Here is a 17,224-nt window from a genome sequence, read left to right on the forward strand (position 1 = left end):
CACCCCCGCAAGACTTGTTCTTCTTATAATCTTTAAGTGGCAAATTCATTCTTCCAGGTGCTCTGGCCAAAAGCCTTGGAATCAATCTTGACTCTTTTCTTTCTTTCATCCTATATTGAATCAGAAAATCTTACTGGCGTTACCTCCTTTAAAATAAATATCCAGAATCTGACCACTTCTCGTGAAGCCAATTTGTACCACTCACCCAAGTCTGAGCCATCATCATCTCTTGCATGCATCCTGTACTAGCCTCTTAACTCACCTCCTTGCTTCTATCCTTGCTCCCCTGCATTCTATGTTTAACATGACAACCAGAGTAAGCTTTAAAACCTTCATCAGACCATATCAGTCCTCTAAACAAAAGCCTTCCAATGGCTTTCCAACCCAACCCATGTAAAAGACAAAGTCTTTGCAATTGCTTTTGAGGTGCTGTACAACTGAATCCCCCACTTCCACTTTTCTGTTGGTCACCTGACTTCATGTCCTACTACCATATTGGGCAGCATAATTAAACCCAAGGTTAGAACCCTCGCCCCCTCCCCTTTTTAGGTCTGTGCATTTTGTTGTTCCCGTGACAAGTTACTTAACATCTGTCTTACAGATCCTCATCTGTTAGCACCAGCACTGGGTTTATATAGGGTTGTTACGAGAATTAAAAGACTTAATATTGGCAAAGTATTTAGAGTAGTACCCAACACACAGTAAGTAAGTATTGCAGAATATTTGTTAAACAAAGGAAATGCCATACTAGCCTTCTTGCTGGTCTTCAAACATGCTAGATTAGACTTTTTCAATTCTTGTTTCCTCCACCTGGCATGTTCTTCCCCCACATATCCAGTTTGTACATATTCTCACCACCTGCAGGTCTTTCCTCAAATGATGCCTTTTTGGAAGCCTTCACTGATTAGCCTTCACCTAATCTAAAACTGCAGTTACCATTCCCTGTCCCTGCTTTATTTTTTCCATATCACTAAAATCATACAACATATTATATATTTTAATTACTTCTTTTTATTTGTTTCTGCCTCTGAAATGTAAGATTTTTGTCGATGTTTTTCAATGGTCTATCTCCAACACCTAGCACATAACAAATATTCAATATTTGTTGAATACATCAATACAAATCAAATATTCATGACCTGGGCGCCTGAGTGGCTCAGTGGGTTAAGTGTACGACTTCAGCTCAGGCCATGATCTCGCGGTCCCCACGAGCCCCACGTCGGGCTCTGTGCTGACAGCTCAGAGCCTGAAGCCTGCTTTGGATTCTGTGTCTCCCCCTCTCTCTCTGCCCTTCCCCCACTCATGCCCTGTCTCTCTCTCTCTCAAAAATAAGTAAACATTAAAAAAAAAATTCATGACTTTATTATTCCCATGAATTAGAGATGAGGACATAGTTCACCAGGTGACAAATCCAAATAATATTCCATTGAACAGTCTTTTAATAGTTCAGGAGACATTGGTTATAAATGTGTCAAAATCTCTTACATGGCTACAAAAATTGGAGAATAACTGTTTATACTTATTCAGCCCTTTGTTGTTATGTTCCCACCTCTTGAATACTCTCCTAAATCAATTAAAGGCTTAGGAAGCTGGCTCTCTTTCTTCCCTAACTTCCATCATCCAAGAGAGTTCAAGGTACACTACCCGTGAAATACACTAGCATTCAATATACTCCTTTAGTCTTTCTAACTTCAACCACCTATTCCCATGGTCAGCCACTGGACCCTGTCATCACCCATGATTCCTCCATTTCTGAAATCATAAATGTCAATATTCTACTCAGTCTAAAACCATCCCATCTGTCAACCCTTTCATGCTTTTATTTCCACTATACCTGCTCCCCAAGCTCATTTAGGAATCAAGGCCTCCGATTATTCCATTTTTTCTTGGTGCAGCAGTCCCTGTCTATCTCCTCCCCACCCCTCCCCAGCCTGGCCCCAGGGTCAATCACTCGGACTGCTCTCATTTGCAACCCAACTCCCTTTGCTATTATGTCTCAACAGCCACATAAAAACACCAATCCCAGATCAAGGCTAGAGAGCTGTTCTTCATTTATATACACCTTGGTGGCTATGCACTTCGGTGAAAAATCTCAAAAACAATGCAGAATCTAGCTATAAATCTAATTTATGGTTTCTCATCTCATTTAGGGCCTCAACTCTCAACACTGCTAATTGAATCCTTTTTTTAAACTTACATAGCTCTTACAATGTGCCTGGTACTGTTCTAGATACGTCTAAATATTAACTCACTTAATCCTCACAGTAGTTCTCTGAGGTAGATACTATTATTGACCCCGTTCTACAGATGAAGAGTTAAGGCACAGAAAGGTTAAGTGACTTGCCCCACACATAATGCTAGTTAGGGATTTAAGTGGTTGAGCTTACTAGCTCTGAACCCTGGCAGTTTGGCCACAGAGTTCAAGTTTTTAACTTTTAATCCATCATACAGATGAAGAAAATAAGATAGAGAGGTTCAGTAATTTGCCCATGGACATCTAGTTATCAAGTGGAAGAACTTGGATTGAACCCTGCCAGACTGTAGATGCCATATGCTAAACCACTACCCGATACCATCTTTTCAGGTCGTAAGCCCCTTGGGAGAATTCTACCCAACAGGTTTTGGAGTTCCTGGATTTCTCAGCCCATTTGCAGCCAACTAATCTAGACACACAGCCATCTTTCCCCCAGTCTCAGGGTTGATCTCTCCCAGTGTTTAGTCATTTGCTCCACATTGCATTTCTTTTGTTTCTTTCCATCTCTTTCCTGTATCTTCAACCTCTCCATCTTTACTGACTCCTATAATCATACTCAAGTCTCTTCTATCCTAAAAGATCCTACCACCAAAAACTTTGCTTTTGTCAGATCACGCTTCACAGCTCTCTTCCCCGTCTCTGACACTTCTCAGTCAGCCTCCTCAAAAGAGCAGTCCTCACTTCCTCACCTTTTGTCTCCCAGTAATTAATCTTCCGCACCAATAACTTTTCTAAAGCTGTTGTTGCTAATATCTTTAGTGACATACCAACTGTACAAACCAATGGATCATTTTTAGTCTTTATCATACCTTACCACTATCGTGCTCTTCACTATCTTTGAAATTCTCTACCTCTTTAAAATCCTTAGGTCCACACTTACACTCCAGTGATTGTTCTCCCATCACTGTTTCTTTTTTTAGATTCATCAACTTTTGGCTCTCTCCTAGAGTTTGAGCCTATGTAGGGTTAAAAACCTCGGATTTTTAAAAATTATTGTTCCCACTTTACATGCTTTTCTTGATGATTTCACAAAAGAAGACAGAAATTTAAGTGCCAGTCAGCTGGCAGTAATCCTATCAGTAGTCATGGCTTTGTTATTCCTTTCTGAAGATCCACTCCTTTCTCTCCCCATCCCTTCTAACATGTGGTCCAAATGGAAGCTAGACGACCCTATCTCTAAATGTAAAGGTGGGCATTTGGCTTTCAAGAAGACAGGTATCATGGAAGTCCGACCCCAAACTCTGCCATTTAGCCAGAAAAATAAGACTAGAGCATAAGCTGGATCTCTAGTTGAGTCATAGTCCTGTTAATATATTCCCAATCAAAGTTAAGGACACATGGTCTGCTAAAAAATTTCTGTTCCATTTTAGAATGTGAAAAACAATGCGGGAGATATCATGTGGATGCTGAAACATTGGAATCTGCAAGACATTTTAAAGATTTAGGGGTATAACTGGTCCCTGACTTAACAAGATATCTGGCCACTGTAGTCACAGACTTATCTGGAAGATGCTGCAAACCAACCCCTTTTAACAGACATGACATTCTGTGATTATGCTGGGATGATTTAAGGTTTTATAAAACATCTAAATGATAAATTAGTAACACATATAACAATAAAACTTTGCTTACCAACTACTAAAATGCCACTGGCCACTTTGAAAAGAAGAAAATATAAGTTCTTTGTAATATAGACTTAAATTCTGCTTGGATCACACTGCTGTATTCTTACTATGAAGCAAAGAAAAATAAAACAGCATTAGATTGGAAGCTTACAAGTGGCCTCACTGTCTACACAGTGTAACAGTGCAGTAGGACCTAAGGCTGTTTATCTATGTAGAGCATACCAAGATCTATAGAGCAAAGGTACCAGGCATAGTGTGACAGGTTGCTTTAAAGGGACTTAAGATGGACAATTAAGAAAAAATGCAATGCAATGCTGATATGATAAATGAGCTGCCTATTTCCTTCATGAGTTGCAGAAAGCATACTCTTGATTTATAACAGTTAAAAAAACATAACATCAGTTGTATAGATAATACAGCACATTTGTTGAACCAGACAGTCTTCTAAGGTAAAACCATGCTCCAAATAAAATCTTCTCATCTTAATCCTAAGTATGTCTATATTTTCCTACAGACAAAAGTAATAAACTTTAATATGATACGCAAAAGTAGCAAACTGCAGTGTAATTAGCTATGCCTATGAAAAATAAATTTAGAGCCAGAGAGGCAATAAAATCAGTTATAGGAACAAGTTGAAAATTACAGTCTTCTTGGAAAATCATTGAAATAAAATTGGTATTACCTTCCAATCACTTATAAATATCTGGATACTTAGCACAATAGTAAGATCACTTAGTAACTGCAGCAAACACCGAACATCTTCTGAAATTAAATACATAAAAATATATACAGAAACGTATGGTTTAAATTCAACAGTATACTAAATGCCAATGGTATGCACTTTCTCTTGTCTTACCTCCTTGGCTTTATTTTTCACTGAATTCATTCACTTAAAAACTTACTGAGCTCTTTCTGCTACAGGAATTATTATGCCAAGGATTTAAGTAATAACTCATTTTCTCACATATACAGTTATCATAGCCACGTCTCAACAGGAAGAATCTTTCCCTCCCAGCTTTTATGACTGGTGGTGGCCTCCATGAATGGTAAAATCCATTCTGGTAAAATCTGTCTGCTGAGTGGCAGCCTAAGGCTGCACCTGTGGAATCCTGGTATTAATTATAAGCCATTTCTTGCTGGAGCATTCATAAAAGGTCTAAATAAAAAAAGAGCATGCTCTCCATCTGTCCTAAAGCAAATGTCTATAAGCAGAGAATATAAGGAAGGATGTGTTAATTTCTGTAAGGAAGGTATAAAGTCCTATAAAACTTAAAAATGGGAGCAATCATTTCCAGCTTCAGAACAAAGTTTTCTGGAACAAGTATATAAATTCTGTTGTTCTTGTTGTTGTAAGTTCCAGTTAGCTAACATACTGTGTAATAGATTCAGGTGTACAAAACAGTGATTCACCACTTCCATACAATACCCGGTGCTCATCACAGCAACTGCACTCATTAATCCTGTTTACCTATTTTAACCATCCCCCCACCAATCTCCCCTTGGTAACCATAAGTTCGTTCTCTATAGTTTTCTCTGTTTCTTGGTTTGCATCTCTTTTTTTTCCCCTTTGCTCATTTGTTTTATTTCTTAAACTCCACACAAGTGAAATCATATATTTGTCTTTCTCGGACTGACTTGTTTAGCATAATGCTCTCCAGCTCCATCCATCACTGCAAATGGCAAGATTTCATTCTTTTTTATGGTTGAGTAATATTCCATCAGCATATATACACCACATCTTGTTTATCTATTCATCAGTTGATGGACACGCAAGCTGTTTCCATAGTTTGGCTATTGTAGATAATGCTGCTATAAACATTAGGGTGCATGTATCCCTCTGAATTCATGTTTTTGTATTCTTTGGGTAAATACCTAGTAATGCAATTGCTGAATTTAACTTTTTGAGGAACCTCCACACTGTTTTCCACAGTGGCTGCACCAGTTTGCATTCCTACCAACAGTGTGGGAGGGTACTCTTTTCTCTACATCCTTGCCAACACCTGTTGTTTCTTGTATTGTTTAGTCATTCTGACAGTTGTGAGATGGCATCTCATTGCAGTTTTGATTTATATTTCCCTGATTATGAGTGATGTTGAACATCTTTTCATGTGTTTGTTGGCCATCTATAGGTCTTCTTTGGAGAAATGTCTGCTCAGGTCTTCTGCCCCCCCCCCCCCTTTTTTTTTTTTTTTGAGAGAGAGGGTGAGAGCACCCACACAAGCAGGGGAAGGGCAGAGAGAAAGAGAGAAAGAGAGAGAGAGAGAGAGAGAGAGAGAGAGAGACACTCTCAGGCAGGCTCCACACCCACCTTGGAGCCTGACATGGGGCCTGATTTCTCAGCCACGAGTTCATGACTTGAATGGAAATCAACAGTCAGACACTTAAAAAATGGGCTGAAGGGGTGCCTGGGTGGCTCAATTGGTTAATTGGATTATTTATTTTTTTGGGTGTTCAATTTGATAAGTTGTTTATATATTTTGGATATGAACCTTTATCAGTTACATCATTTGCAAATATCTTCTCCCATTCCAAAGGTTGCCTTTCATTTTGTTGATTGTTTCCTTTGCTGTGTACAAGATTTTTATTTTGGTTTAGTCCCAATAGTTTATTTTTGCTTTTGTTTCCTTTGCCTCAGGAGACATATCCAGAAAAAAAATCACGACAGCCGATGTCAAAGAGTTTACTGCCTGTGTTCTCCTCTAGGATTTTATGGTTTCAGGTCTCACATTTAGCTCTTCAATGCATTTTGAATTTATTTTTGTGTATGGTGTAAGAAAGTGGTTTAGTTTTATTCTTTTGCATGTTGGTGTCCAGTTTTCCCAACACCATCTGTTGAAGAGACTATCTTTTTTCCCATTGGATATTCTTTACTGCTTTGTCGAAGATTTATTGATCATATAGTTGCAGATTCATTCCTGGGTTTTCTATTCTGTCCCATTGATCTATGTGTCTGTTTTGGGCCATTACCATACTGCTTTGATCACTATAGCTTTGTACTATATATAACTTGAAGTCTGGAATTTTTTTTTTTTTCCATTTTTAAAGAATGGTGGAATACAGACAAATAAGAATGGAAAGAAAGGCGTTTCCAAGAAGAGACAATGGCATTAACAAATAAGTAAAAGGGAAAAGCTCTGAACAAACTTGGAAATTCTATGAACTCCAAGGCAAAGGATCCATGCAAGACAGCAAAGACCTAGAGAAGTGTTTTGGATCTAGACTAGGGAAGGTCTTGAATGTGGAACTCTAAGGAGACTAAACTTCACAAGAGGCCTCAAAGGTTGCTAAGCAAGGGAAAATGCAAAATTAGAGTGCTGCTTTAAGGAGATTAATTGGTCAGACTAATTTTGTTGGGGTGGGGACAGGATGGAAGGGCAAGAAAGTGTGGTGATGGGGGAATCAAAGGATTATCAAGATTGATAAGGGTAGAGGAGAGAAAAGTTCACTGAGAAGACTTAAATGTTATTGAAGAAATAATCATCATCCAGCATGGAGGACCCACTAGATGCTGTGCACTAGCAAAAGGAATATATATAAGGAATATATATATATATATATATACACACACACACACATATATACATGTGTATATATATGTATATATACATATACATATATATGTGTATTTTATATATATACACACATATATATGTATATATATGTATATATATAAAATCTCGAATCCACATAAATTCGTACAAGGCATTATTATGAATAACTTACAAATGAGAAAACTAAAGTTTAGTTAGGTCAAATATTTGCCTGGCATCACAAAGTTAGTACAACCAGGCCTAATTGATCCCAAAAGTCATGTCCCTTTTGCTTTACCACACTTCCTCTTAGGAAGGGGCCAGTAAATTAAAATGACAAGGATACTGTTCATGTGACTGCTTATTCTCTAGACACTTGCTTCTCTAGGTTACAGAGTTTCACAGCTTGATGGCATGGGGGTGGCTGAAAAGTTGCCAGCCATTGGAGAAGCCAAAGTTGCCTGCCTACAGAGAAGGATCTTCCTTCACAACCAAGCTGGCCAGGTAACTAGTATCCACGGAGGGGCAACCTGGCTCTCTCCCCAGAACTGGCACGGGCTCCACAGTCTGGTTCTTAACATCTCCCTTGAGACTCCACCTTCATCCTGCACACTTAGCCCCAGCTCAAGACACCTCTTGTCTCTTGCAAAAAATTTATGAACTGGCTACTTAGCCCATTCTCCCCATGGGAGGACAGGAATCTAAATCAGGGATTTGAGTAAACAGCTCCATATCCCTTTTCCGTTACATTCTCCTGCTTCCCAAAAGGGGCCCGAGGTAACATAGAGAGTAAAGGGTGGGGCTGAACGAACATAAAGTAGAATAGCCCATGCAGTCTCTGTTCATGGGGAGTATAAGGAAAAGGCCACGAGGAGCCCTTTGGTGTATAAAGTAAATTCTGTTCAATTTTGCTCATTTTAAAGCCTCAACAGCACCCTAATTAAGGTACTAATTGGAAATGATTCACTTTAATTCAATTAGTGAATTAGAGCCCCTTTTAGGAGCTCCTTGGAATAAGGATCCTTTGGAATAAAAGTCTTCCCTATCACTTGCAGAAATGGCCCACACAACACTAATTACTTTCACCTCTCCCATCTTCCCACGTTGCACCTCTGCTACTTTTGAAGAAAGTACTCTCGCCATAAATCCCAACAAACCCTAGATAGTGGCCCCTTGGTCATCCATCAGCTTCAGCACTCACCACCTCCCCTCTGCCTGCAGGGCTGTGCACAGGTTGACCTTTTAGCTATAGACTGTGTATAAACAGAACTTCCTACATGCACCTTGGGACTCATGCGTTTAAAGCCCTTATTTTACACAGGGTAATCCTAGTGGCAATAGCCAAATAGAGACATGGAGATAAATTTACAAGACAGCTTTGCTCCTTCTTCATAACTCAAGGAGCCAAACAAGAGTGTAGGAACAGTGACAACAAGGGACGATTTATAATTTCTACTCTGCATGTCACCATGGCAAGATACATATCAGTGGCTTTCATGGAACAAATTTAAAAGTTGCAAGACAGTTATCACGGGTAATGTGTTTTAGAATTTAGCAGTTAACGAACAGAGTTTGGAATCAGGCTACCAGGGTTTATATCTTGGCCCTAACACTTGCTGGCGATGTGACCTTGGGTGAGTTATTTAACCTCTTACTATTCTCATCTATAAAATGTGGCTTATATTAGCACAAACCTCATCGGGTTGTGAAGATTTAATAAGCGAACACATGTCAAATCATGCCTGGCACATAGTAAGCATCCAATAAATGTTTGCTAGTTCTACCTCCTCCATCATCATCATGTTTATAATAACCAAAATGATCACAGTCCTATCAGACCAGGGCCCCAAAAGAACTTAAATACTAAACTGATTTTAATACAAATACGAAAATAACATCTGGTGAACTAAAACTTTAAAGAATACTGATATTAGGGGCGCCTGGGTGGCTCAGTCAGTTAAGCGTCTGACTTCAGCTCAGGTCATGATCTCACAGTTCGTGGGTTCAAGCCCCGCATCGGGCTCTATGCTGACAGCTCAGAACCTGGAGCCTGCTTCAGATTCTGTGTCTCCCTCTCTCTCTGTCCCTCCCCCACTCACGCTCTGTCTCTCTCAAAAATAAACATTTATAAAATAAAAAAACGAAAAGAATACTGATATTCACTTGTTCATCACCCTTAGAAAACTGGTTAAAGGGGCGCCTGGGTGGCGCAGTCGGTTAAGCGTCCGACTTCAGCCAGGTCACGATCTCGCGGTCCGTGAGTTCGAGCCCCGCGTCAGGCTCTGGGCTGATGGCTCAGAGCCTGGAGCTTGTTTCCGATTCTGTGTCTCCCTCTCTCTCTGCCCCTCCCCCGTTCATGCTCTGTCTCTCTCTGTCTCAAAAATAAATAAACATTAAAAAAAAAAAATTAAAAAAAAAAAAGAAAACTGGTTAAAAAAAATGGGAAGACACAATGAAAATTTAATCAGTGAGTAAAAATTTTAGATGACCAAATAGTGAAACTTGGTATGTTATACTCAAGATTAAATGAGAATATGTGAAGCATTTTGGAAACTACAAAGTGCTATATTACAAAAGGATATTATTATCAGTGAAAATAACAGATTCCATTTGAAAATGTTCTACAAGGTGAGATTTGTTATTTTATTTTATGCTTTTAAATACCTTGATGAAAAATCTGCAACTACTGTCCTAAAGACCTGGGACAATAAGCAGGGTAACCTAGGTCATTCATTCATGGCTCTATCCACAGTGGCATTGCCTGGCACTGTAATGTGTCACCAGCAAAGGAATGCAACCTGCACACTAGTTGGTGTCCTGGCCGAGAGGGCAAGGGATTGAGAAGCAGAAGTTGTGAGAATCCCCATGGGTTAGAAATCAGCTGGCTTAATTCCGCTGTTCAGGAGACAAAGGGGCAGTCAAAAGGCAGTTCCTTAGCCAACCAGAAGTAGGTTCCAGAGCTGCAGGGATGACTGTGTGCCATGAAAAAAGAAAGCTGTAGATGAATTTTGATAAACGGTTTAGAGGCCCAATGGAACTTAGATGTCAGGGTGGTGTGAAGATCTTGATATGACCTTGATTCATTCAGGAGGCAGGGAAGTTAAGACAAGTGCTACACCTCCGACTAGGAATAAAAGATAGAGTATTGCTAAGAAATGATATATAGGGAAAACAGTAAATGCTCCAGCAGCGTTAAATTAAGTCAAGCTGGAGTCAACGTAGCACCTCTGTGCCTATAAATTACTTCTTTGTATCTAGTGTCTCACATGGGCAGATAAGCTCCCACCCTAAATGAGGAAATTGCTCCTGTGGAAATTCAAGAAGAAGCCTTAGGCCTCATGCTGCAGTCTCTAGAAGGGAAATTCCTGAACCCTGAGTGGTGGAATGGAATCAAGAGCAGAACTGGTTAAATGTTCTTCATGAGGAGGCGAGAGGCTGGGTTGGTTATAATAGTCACTGAGAGAGAATCCATAGAACCATCTTTGTGCAGAAAGATCAGCAGAAGTCAGCTATGTTGAGAAAGAAAGAAGAAAGGAGAGCAGGAAAGAAGGAAAATTGACTACTATTAATTTGAGTACTTGTACAGCCTAAGATAAATCGGGGGCTGGCTCAGTCGGAAGAGCATTCAACTCTAGACCTCAGGATCATGAGTTCGAGCCCCACGTTGGGTGTAGAGATTACTTAAATAAAACTTAAAAAAAAAGATAATAGAACCTATGTTGCATTTTATTGATAAAATACATACATATCAAAGTGAATACTCTCAAACTACTTCTTTACAGGGTAGCTCCTAAAACATAATTCATCCATTATATGTGGTCATCAGCCAACAAACTTACTCGGACATGTTAGGAAGATGAAGTGTTTTTCAAATTTCATCATACAACATTGAAGATTGTGTGGCACCATCTCAGGGGCCTCTGTTGGTGGGCGGCAGGTGGCAGGAGTGGGGAGGGGCAGTGAGGTCACACAAGCAGGGCTCCAGCTACTCCTCTATTTCTGAAACAGGAACATCTTGGCTTTTATGTTTTATCTAACAGGGATTGATGTAAGATTTTATTTGATGAAAAAATACTCATCAAAGTGGAAAAAGCACAGGCAAGGCTGAGTCTGAATCCCGGCACACCCATTTACTAGGCCTGGGAAAGTTATCTAATCTTTCAGAACTTTAGTTTCCTCTTGCATGAAATGGGTAGAATAATATTTCCATAACTGTGAGAAGAAAATAAGGTAAAGTGTGTAGAGCACACAACACAGGGCCTTAGCACATAGAAGACACTAGCTGAATGTTAGTTCCTTTTCTGAAAGACTGGGTTATGGATGTACATAGGCTTAAAAAAAAAAAAAAAAAATATATATATATATATATACACACACATATATACATATACACACACACACACACACACACACACACACACACACACACACACATATATTTGTGTAAGCCTCTGCAGACACTTCTGTAGCCTGCAGCCATGCAGCAGATATCCCGACAAAGGATCTCAGCCTTACTCTCCTTAGCATTTCCTAGCTGTGGATGTCGTAAGAGTTGCTAGCAAAAATCCTCAGCATTTACTCACTGTTCCTCCTCTATATTTTCATCAGTGACCATCGGTAGTTTTCATTATCTACTCCAATGTATTTTTGAAAATTATTATTTCTAATAAGCTAAGTCAGTTCACAAGGAAAACCAACCTAAAGAGGATTTTAAGCGAATGGAGTCATAAGCTGACTAAACTTGAAAGGGGCTTTAGAGTGGGTCCCGGTAACACCACTGGAGAAAAGCACAGAGAGATGAAGAAGCCCCATCAAACCAGCCCAGTTACTGTTTTACAAAATAATGGCTATGGAAGCTCCTGGTAGCTCTCCAGGCTGATTAGCTCTTGTTGCAAGTTGGACAGACAAGACGTGGCAGAGAAAAGCTAAGGGAAAAGTCACTGGGAATATCACCACATTTGAATCTCATTAAGATCACAGAAACCTACAGTAACAAATATTAATGGAAAAATATGGAATGAAATCCCAATAGTAAATTCTGGCATCTTAATTCCACAATTAATTAGCAGTGTGACATCAGGCAAGTTACTTAACTAAAGTCTGTTTCCTCATGATTTAAAATAAACCTGCCTTAAAGCCTTGTTATGAACAGTATCTCTTCTGTGGTATTCTTGCCAAAATCCACAACCCAATCATGAGAAAACATCAGACAAACCCAAATTCAGAGACGTTCTAGAAAATAACTGACCAATTCTCTTCAAAAATGCCAGGGGTCATGAAAGACTGAGGAAGTGCCATAAATTGGAGGGGACACAACAACTAAATATGGGATCCTGGATTTGATCCTGGACCAGTAAGACACTCGTGGAAAAATGGGTGAAATTTGAAATAGGTCTTTAGCTACTATTGTACCAAATTAATATCTTGGCTTTAATCACTGTGTCATGATCACGTAAAAGGAGGCCTGGTGAAGGGTGTACAGGAATACTAAGTACTACTATTGCAACTTGGTAAATCTGAAATTATTATAAAATGAAAAAATTAAAAAAAAAAAAAGAACAATTATTTAAAAATCCTAGTCAAGGGGTGCCTGGGTGGCTCAGTCGGTTGAGTGTCTGACTTCAGCTCAGGTCATGATCTCACAGTTCAGGGGTGCAAGCCCCGCATCAGGCTCTGTGCTGACAGCTCGGAGCCTGGAGCCTGCTTCGGATTCCGTGTCTCCTTCTCTCTCTGCTCCCCCCCTGCTCACGCTGTCTCTCTCTCAAAAATAAAATAAAGATTAAAAAAAAAACTAAAAAGTCTAGTCGTGAGAACTAAATACAAGATCACTAATTTAATACATTGCCTTTTTTTTTTTTTTTTTTTTTTTTTTTTGTAGGCATGATTCCTTCATCCAATGGCTAAACTCAGTGGCCATTAACTGTAGGAACATTATGTTAACACTGGCCAGACCCAGGTTGGGACAGCTAACAGTGAAGTGTGTTGTTCAACTGCAACAAAATGTGGACGTTTTGTACTGAATGATTACAAATATTCTTGCAAATGCCTACTAACCATCAATATTTCACTCTTGGTACAACACAATCATTCGTTAGTGCTTCAAGAAGTGTGGATTCTGTGTTTGGCCAATGATGACAGGCTTACATTTACCTAATGCCATCAGCATTTAAACGTAGCATGTCAAATCTTCATTCCCCAGACTGTGACTACTCTCATCTTGTCAAACTTCAACAGTTTTTTTGTGAGGTAACACCTGGCAAAATAAACCTCTTTCACATAAATTGTAGACAGCTCACAATGAACATGGCTTGAAACACTGTTATTCGTGGTTTCTATGTTTTATTTTAAACTTGAGTCTACCTCTAGCCTTGAGGGGCAAAAACCTGCCTTTGAGATAACTAAAGGTTCCCAATGTCAACCTTATTATTCAAGATTTTGCTTTTTTAAGAAAACAGTAAATCAACCTAGGAATCACAATACTTTATCAGTCATAGTTTCCAACAAAGATCGGCTATGTGCCCCCCCACCCCCACCACCCTGACTTCTGCCTCTCACCTCAGGGAATAACTGTGTAACCAAATAACAAGCAATGTGGCTATTTCGTAGATTTGATAGAATCACCCATATGATAAAAATACATTTTCTATTAGACTATACTGTTGCAAAATAATTTCTGTTTTCTACAAAGGTTATGAGATATCATAAAAACGTCTAATCCATCTGGTTTAAGAATCCAATTCTTCCTTCACATATTTCTGCATCTGTTCACAAAAATCTCTTTGACTTCAAAGGAAGCTTTTCAAGAGAAAAAGAAGATACATACAGGAAAAGTGGCCATAAATTTCTAGTAGTCCTTTTCTAAGGCCATTTTAATAATAGCACTGTGGGACAGGTATCTCTTTAGGTCTTTAGAGATCTAAAATATCACAGATGAGATTAACGACTATGCATTTATATGGAGATTTATGCCTTAACACTTTATTATGGGTATAAAAGTGATATATCTTCAATTTAGAACATGTGAAAAATACAGAATGCTTAAAGAAGAAAACTTCAGCCACTTTTAACCCAAATTTAGGAAGACTAAAGCAAAACAAAAAAAGTTAAGACTGGTTGTTTCCTTCCAGTCTGTTTGTGTGTGTGTGTATTTATCTAAATATTTATTTACAAACAATATTATAATTATACTATGAATACAATTTTGTATCTTTTCTCAACAGGCCTTTTAAGCCATCATATGACTTTAAGCCATCATAATGACTAAATGTTACATGTAGCTTTATACTTTAAAAGAAATGCTCCCACTTACACATTTAATTCCTATTAAATGTAATTAATAAGATCATAAAGTAATAAAAGTACTCAAAGATAAATTAAAGGTTTGTAAACACTAATCTGTTCTGGAAGTTCTACACTTTGAAACTATCTAGCTTAGCAGTTGATTAACTTTAACATAACCATATTCATTAATTCCACTAGAACAATAATAGAAGTTTAAGAAATTTTTTCTTTGGGGTGTCTGGGTGGCTCAGTCACTTAAGTGTCTGACTTCAGCTCAGGTTATGATCTCATGGTTGGGAGTTTGAGCCTTGCATCAGGCTCTCTGCAGACAGCACAGAGCCTGCTTTAGATCCTCTGTTCCTCTCTCTCTCTCTCTCTGCCCCTCCCCTGTTCATGCTCTCTCTCTCTCTCTCTCAAAAATAGATAAAAACATTTTATTTTTATTAATTTTTTTAAATGTTTACTTATTTTTGAGACACGGAGACACAGAGCACGAGCAGTGGAGGGGCAGAGAGAGAGGGAGACACAGAACCCGAAGCGGGCTCCAGGCTCTGAGCTGTCAGCCCAGAGACCGACGTGGGGCTCAAACTCACAAACCATGAGATCATGACCTGAGCCAAAGTTGGATGCTTAACCCATTGAGACACCCAAGCACCCCTAGATAAAAACATTTTTAAAAAAAGAAAGAATTTTTTTCTCTAGAATTTATAATAATTTAGTGCCCTAGAATTCCCTGGGCAATTAGTGGGCTCTAGCTTGCTTTCCTTTTCTCTTTGATTTTCTATTTCTCATGACATCCTCACTTCTTGGGTTTGAAATGAGAGGAAATTTGGGTCTAAGGCTGTTACTTTGGTATCATACGTTTTAACACGTTATTAGCTATAAAATAGTAATCAGCCTATTCTGGTTCTGCAAAATCAAACCCTCCAACTTCAAAGAGAGGGGTATTTAATGGATTTACCTAATTATGAATCAATTCTTACCTAACACTGCTGCCTGAAATTTAAAATAACATTTAAGTAGCTGTTTTGCTCCAGTATATCCTTGATCCTTAAAAGCATCTTGTGAGGCCCATATCAATGAAAAAAACTTAAGTACAGAACATTAGTTTATGGGATGACTACTCAAATCTTGGTTTTCATAATTTATCTAATTGCTTTACTTTGGCTTCATAATTATGGAGCCATAGATTTTCCAAAGCTTTGAAGAACATTAACGTGTCAATGGGTCCAACCCTTCCTCCACCCATTTTGCTAAAGAAAAAAAATCCAGTGAGATTTGTCTTGTCGTGTCATACAGCTAGCAAGTGGCAGACAAATCCCTTGGACTTTGATTTCTTAATTTCAAGTCTAATGCTCTTTCAATATACCAGTTACCACGCAAAATCCACACCTATGCATTATGACAACGAATACACAAGGCTGCCAAGAAATCATCTCATCACAGAATCTCAAGTTTCTGCCTACTTCCCCACAGATACGTCCCAAGAGATGTACGGCAAAGCGCCTACCACCGAGAGATTGCACTTGGAAGACATTTAGTAAACGTCTGAATGAGTGAAGTAAATAACTGAACGAGTGAAAGGGTATATATATGCGGCGTATATTCACAGACACTGACGGGGTGGGTTGAACCGCATCCACACTCTCAGCACGACACAGTAACGGTAACAGCAGTGCTGCCGGGCGCAGGACAGGACGATGCACTTTGGCAACGTGCTGTAATTCCTTCCCCAGAGCCTGCAAGATACAAGTCTACTTGGGGGATGAGGAAGAACCAGAGAGGAAGACGCACCGACACTTGACACTGAAGTGCCGCACGGCCAGAAGGAGGACGTCAAGTGGCTGCTCCGATTTAAAAATATCGCCCAATTCCTCACAAGACCTCCTCTCTGATTTCTGCGCTGGCCCCTCGGCTTGCTGTTAGGGAAAGGAGGGTGAAACAGTAATAGAAAGAATAGAAAGAGGGGACCTTGAGAAGGCGGGCAGCCTGGGAAAGACCTGCCCTGGGGTGTGATGACTTCACGCGGGACCCCGCTTCCTCGTTGCCCGGCAACAGCTGCAGGCCAACGTTCTGCGAAGGCCCAGGGGGCAGGCGGAAGCGCGCTCCTCCCATCAGGGCGCCTGACATCATCGCACATCCTTGCAACGTCGCCACGTTCCGAGTAGGAGGGCAGTCTTAGGCGAGTCGATATTAGGAGAGAACCGTCTCGGTGCTCTCCAGAGGAAACAGGAAGAGAGGAGCAAACGGAGGGAAGGGAGACGGGAAGGATCTAGCGGGATGGGAAGCTGGCGGGAGAAAGACCGGCTTTGGTTACCTGGGGAGCGTGAGCAGCTTCGGGTCCTTTATGAAGTGCCCGGATGAAGCTCCAGCACCCACGCGCCTTCCGTATTGAGCGCATCGCCATCTTGAGAGGGGCGGAGCCGTCTTGGCTTGTGTGACGTCTGCTCAGAGAGCCAGTCCCAGCTGCCTTGCTTGCTGCGCATGCGCGCATGTATCCGGGCGTGCCGCGGTGCCGCTGCTTTCGGGACTCG

At 40.0% G+C, this 17,224-nt stretch overlaps 1 protein-coding gene across 4 annotated transcripts in view; it reads right to left on the reverse strand.

The window, feature by feature from the left end:
* WARS2 (tryptophanyl tRNA synthetase 2, mitochondrial) overlaps nt 1-17,125 on the reverse strand; it is a 96,165-nt gene extending 79,040 nt beyond the window's left edge. The window contains exon 1 of one of the 4 annotated variants that reach the window (XM_040471458.1): nt 17,008-17,125. In XM_040471458.1, coding sequence (XP_040327392.1) covers nt 17,008-17,097 — 90 coding nt within the window. In that variant the 5' untranslated portion in view covers nt 17,098-17,125. Of the gene's footprint in view, nt 1-16,661; nt 16,753-17,007 lie in introns of those variants that run through there. The other 3 variants (XM_040471460.1, XM_040471462.1, XM_040471459.1) reach the window with 3 other exon arrangements.
* Nucleotides 17,126-17,224: the final 99 nt, after the last annotated feature.

Source organism: Herpailurus yagouaroundi, unplaced genomic scaffold, assembly GCF_014898765.1.
Source record: "Herpailurus yagouaroundi ecotype Mexico unplaced genomic scaffold, PumYag 77, whole genome shotgun sequence".
NCBI classification, from domain to species: domain Eukaryota; kingdom Metazoa; phylum Chordata; class Mammalia; order Carnivora; family Felidae; genus Herpailurus; species Herpailurus yagouaroundi.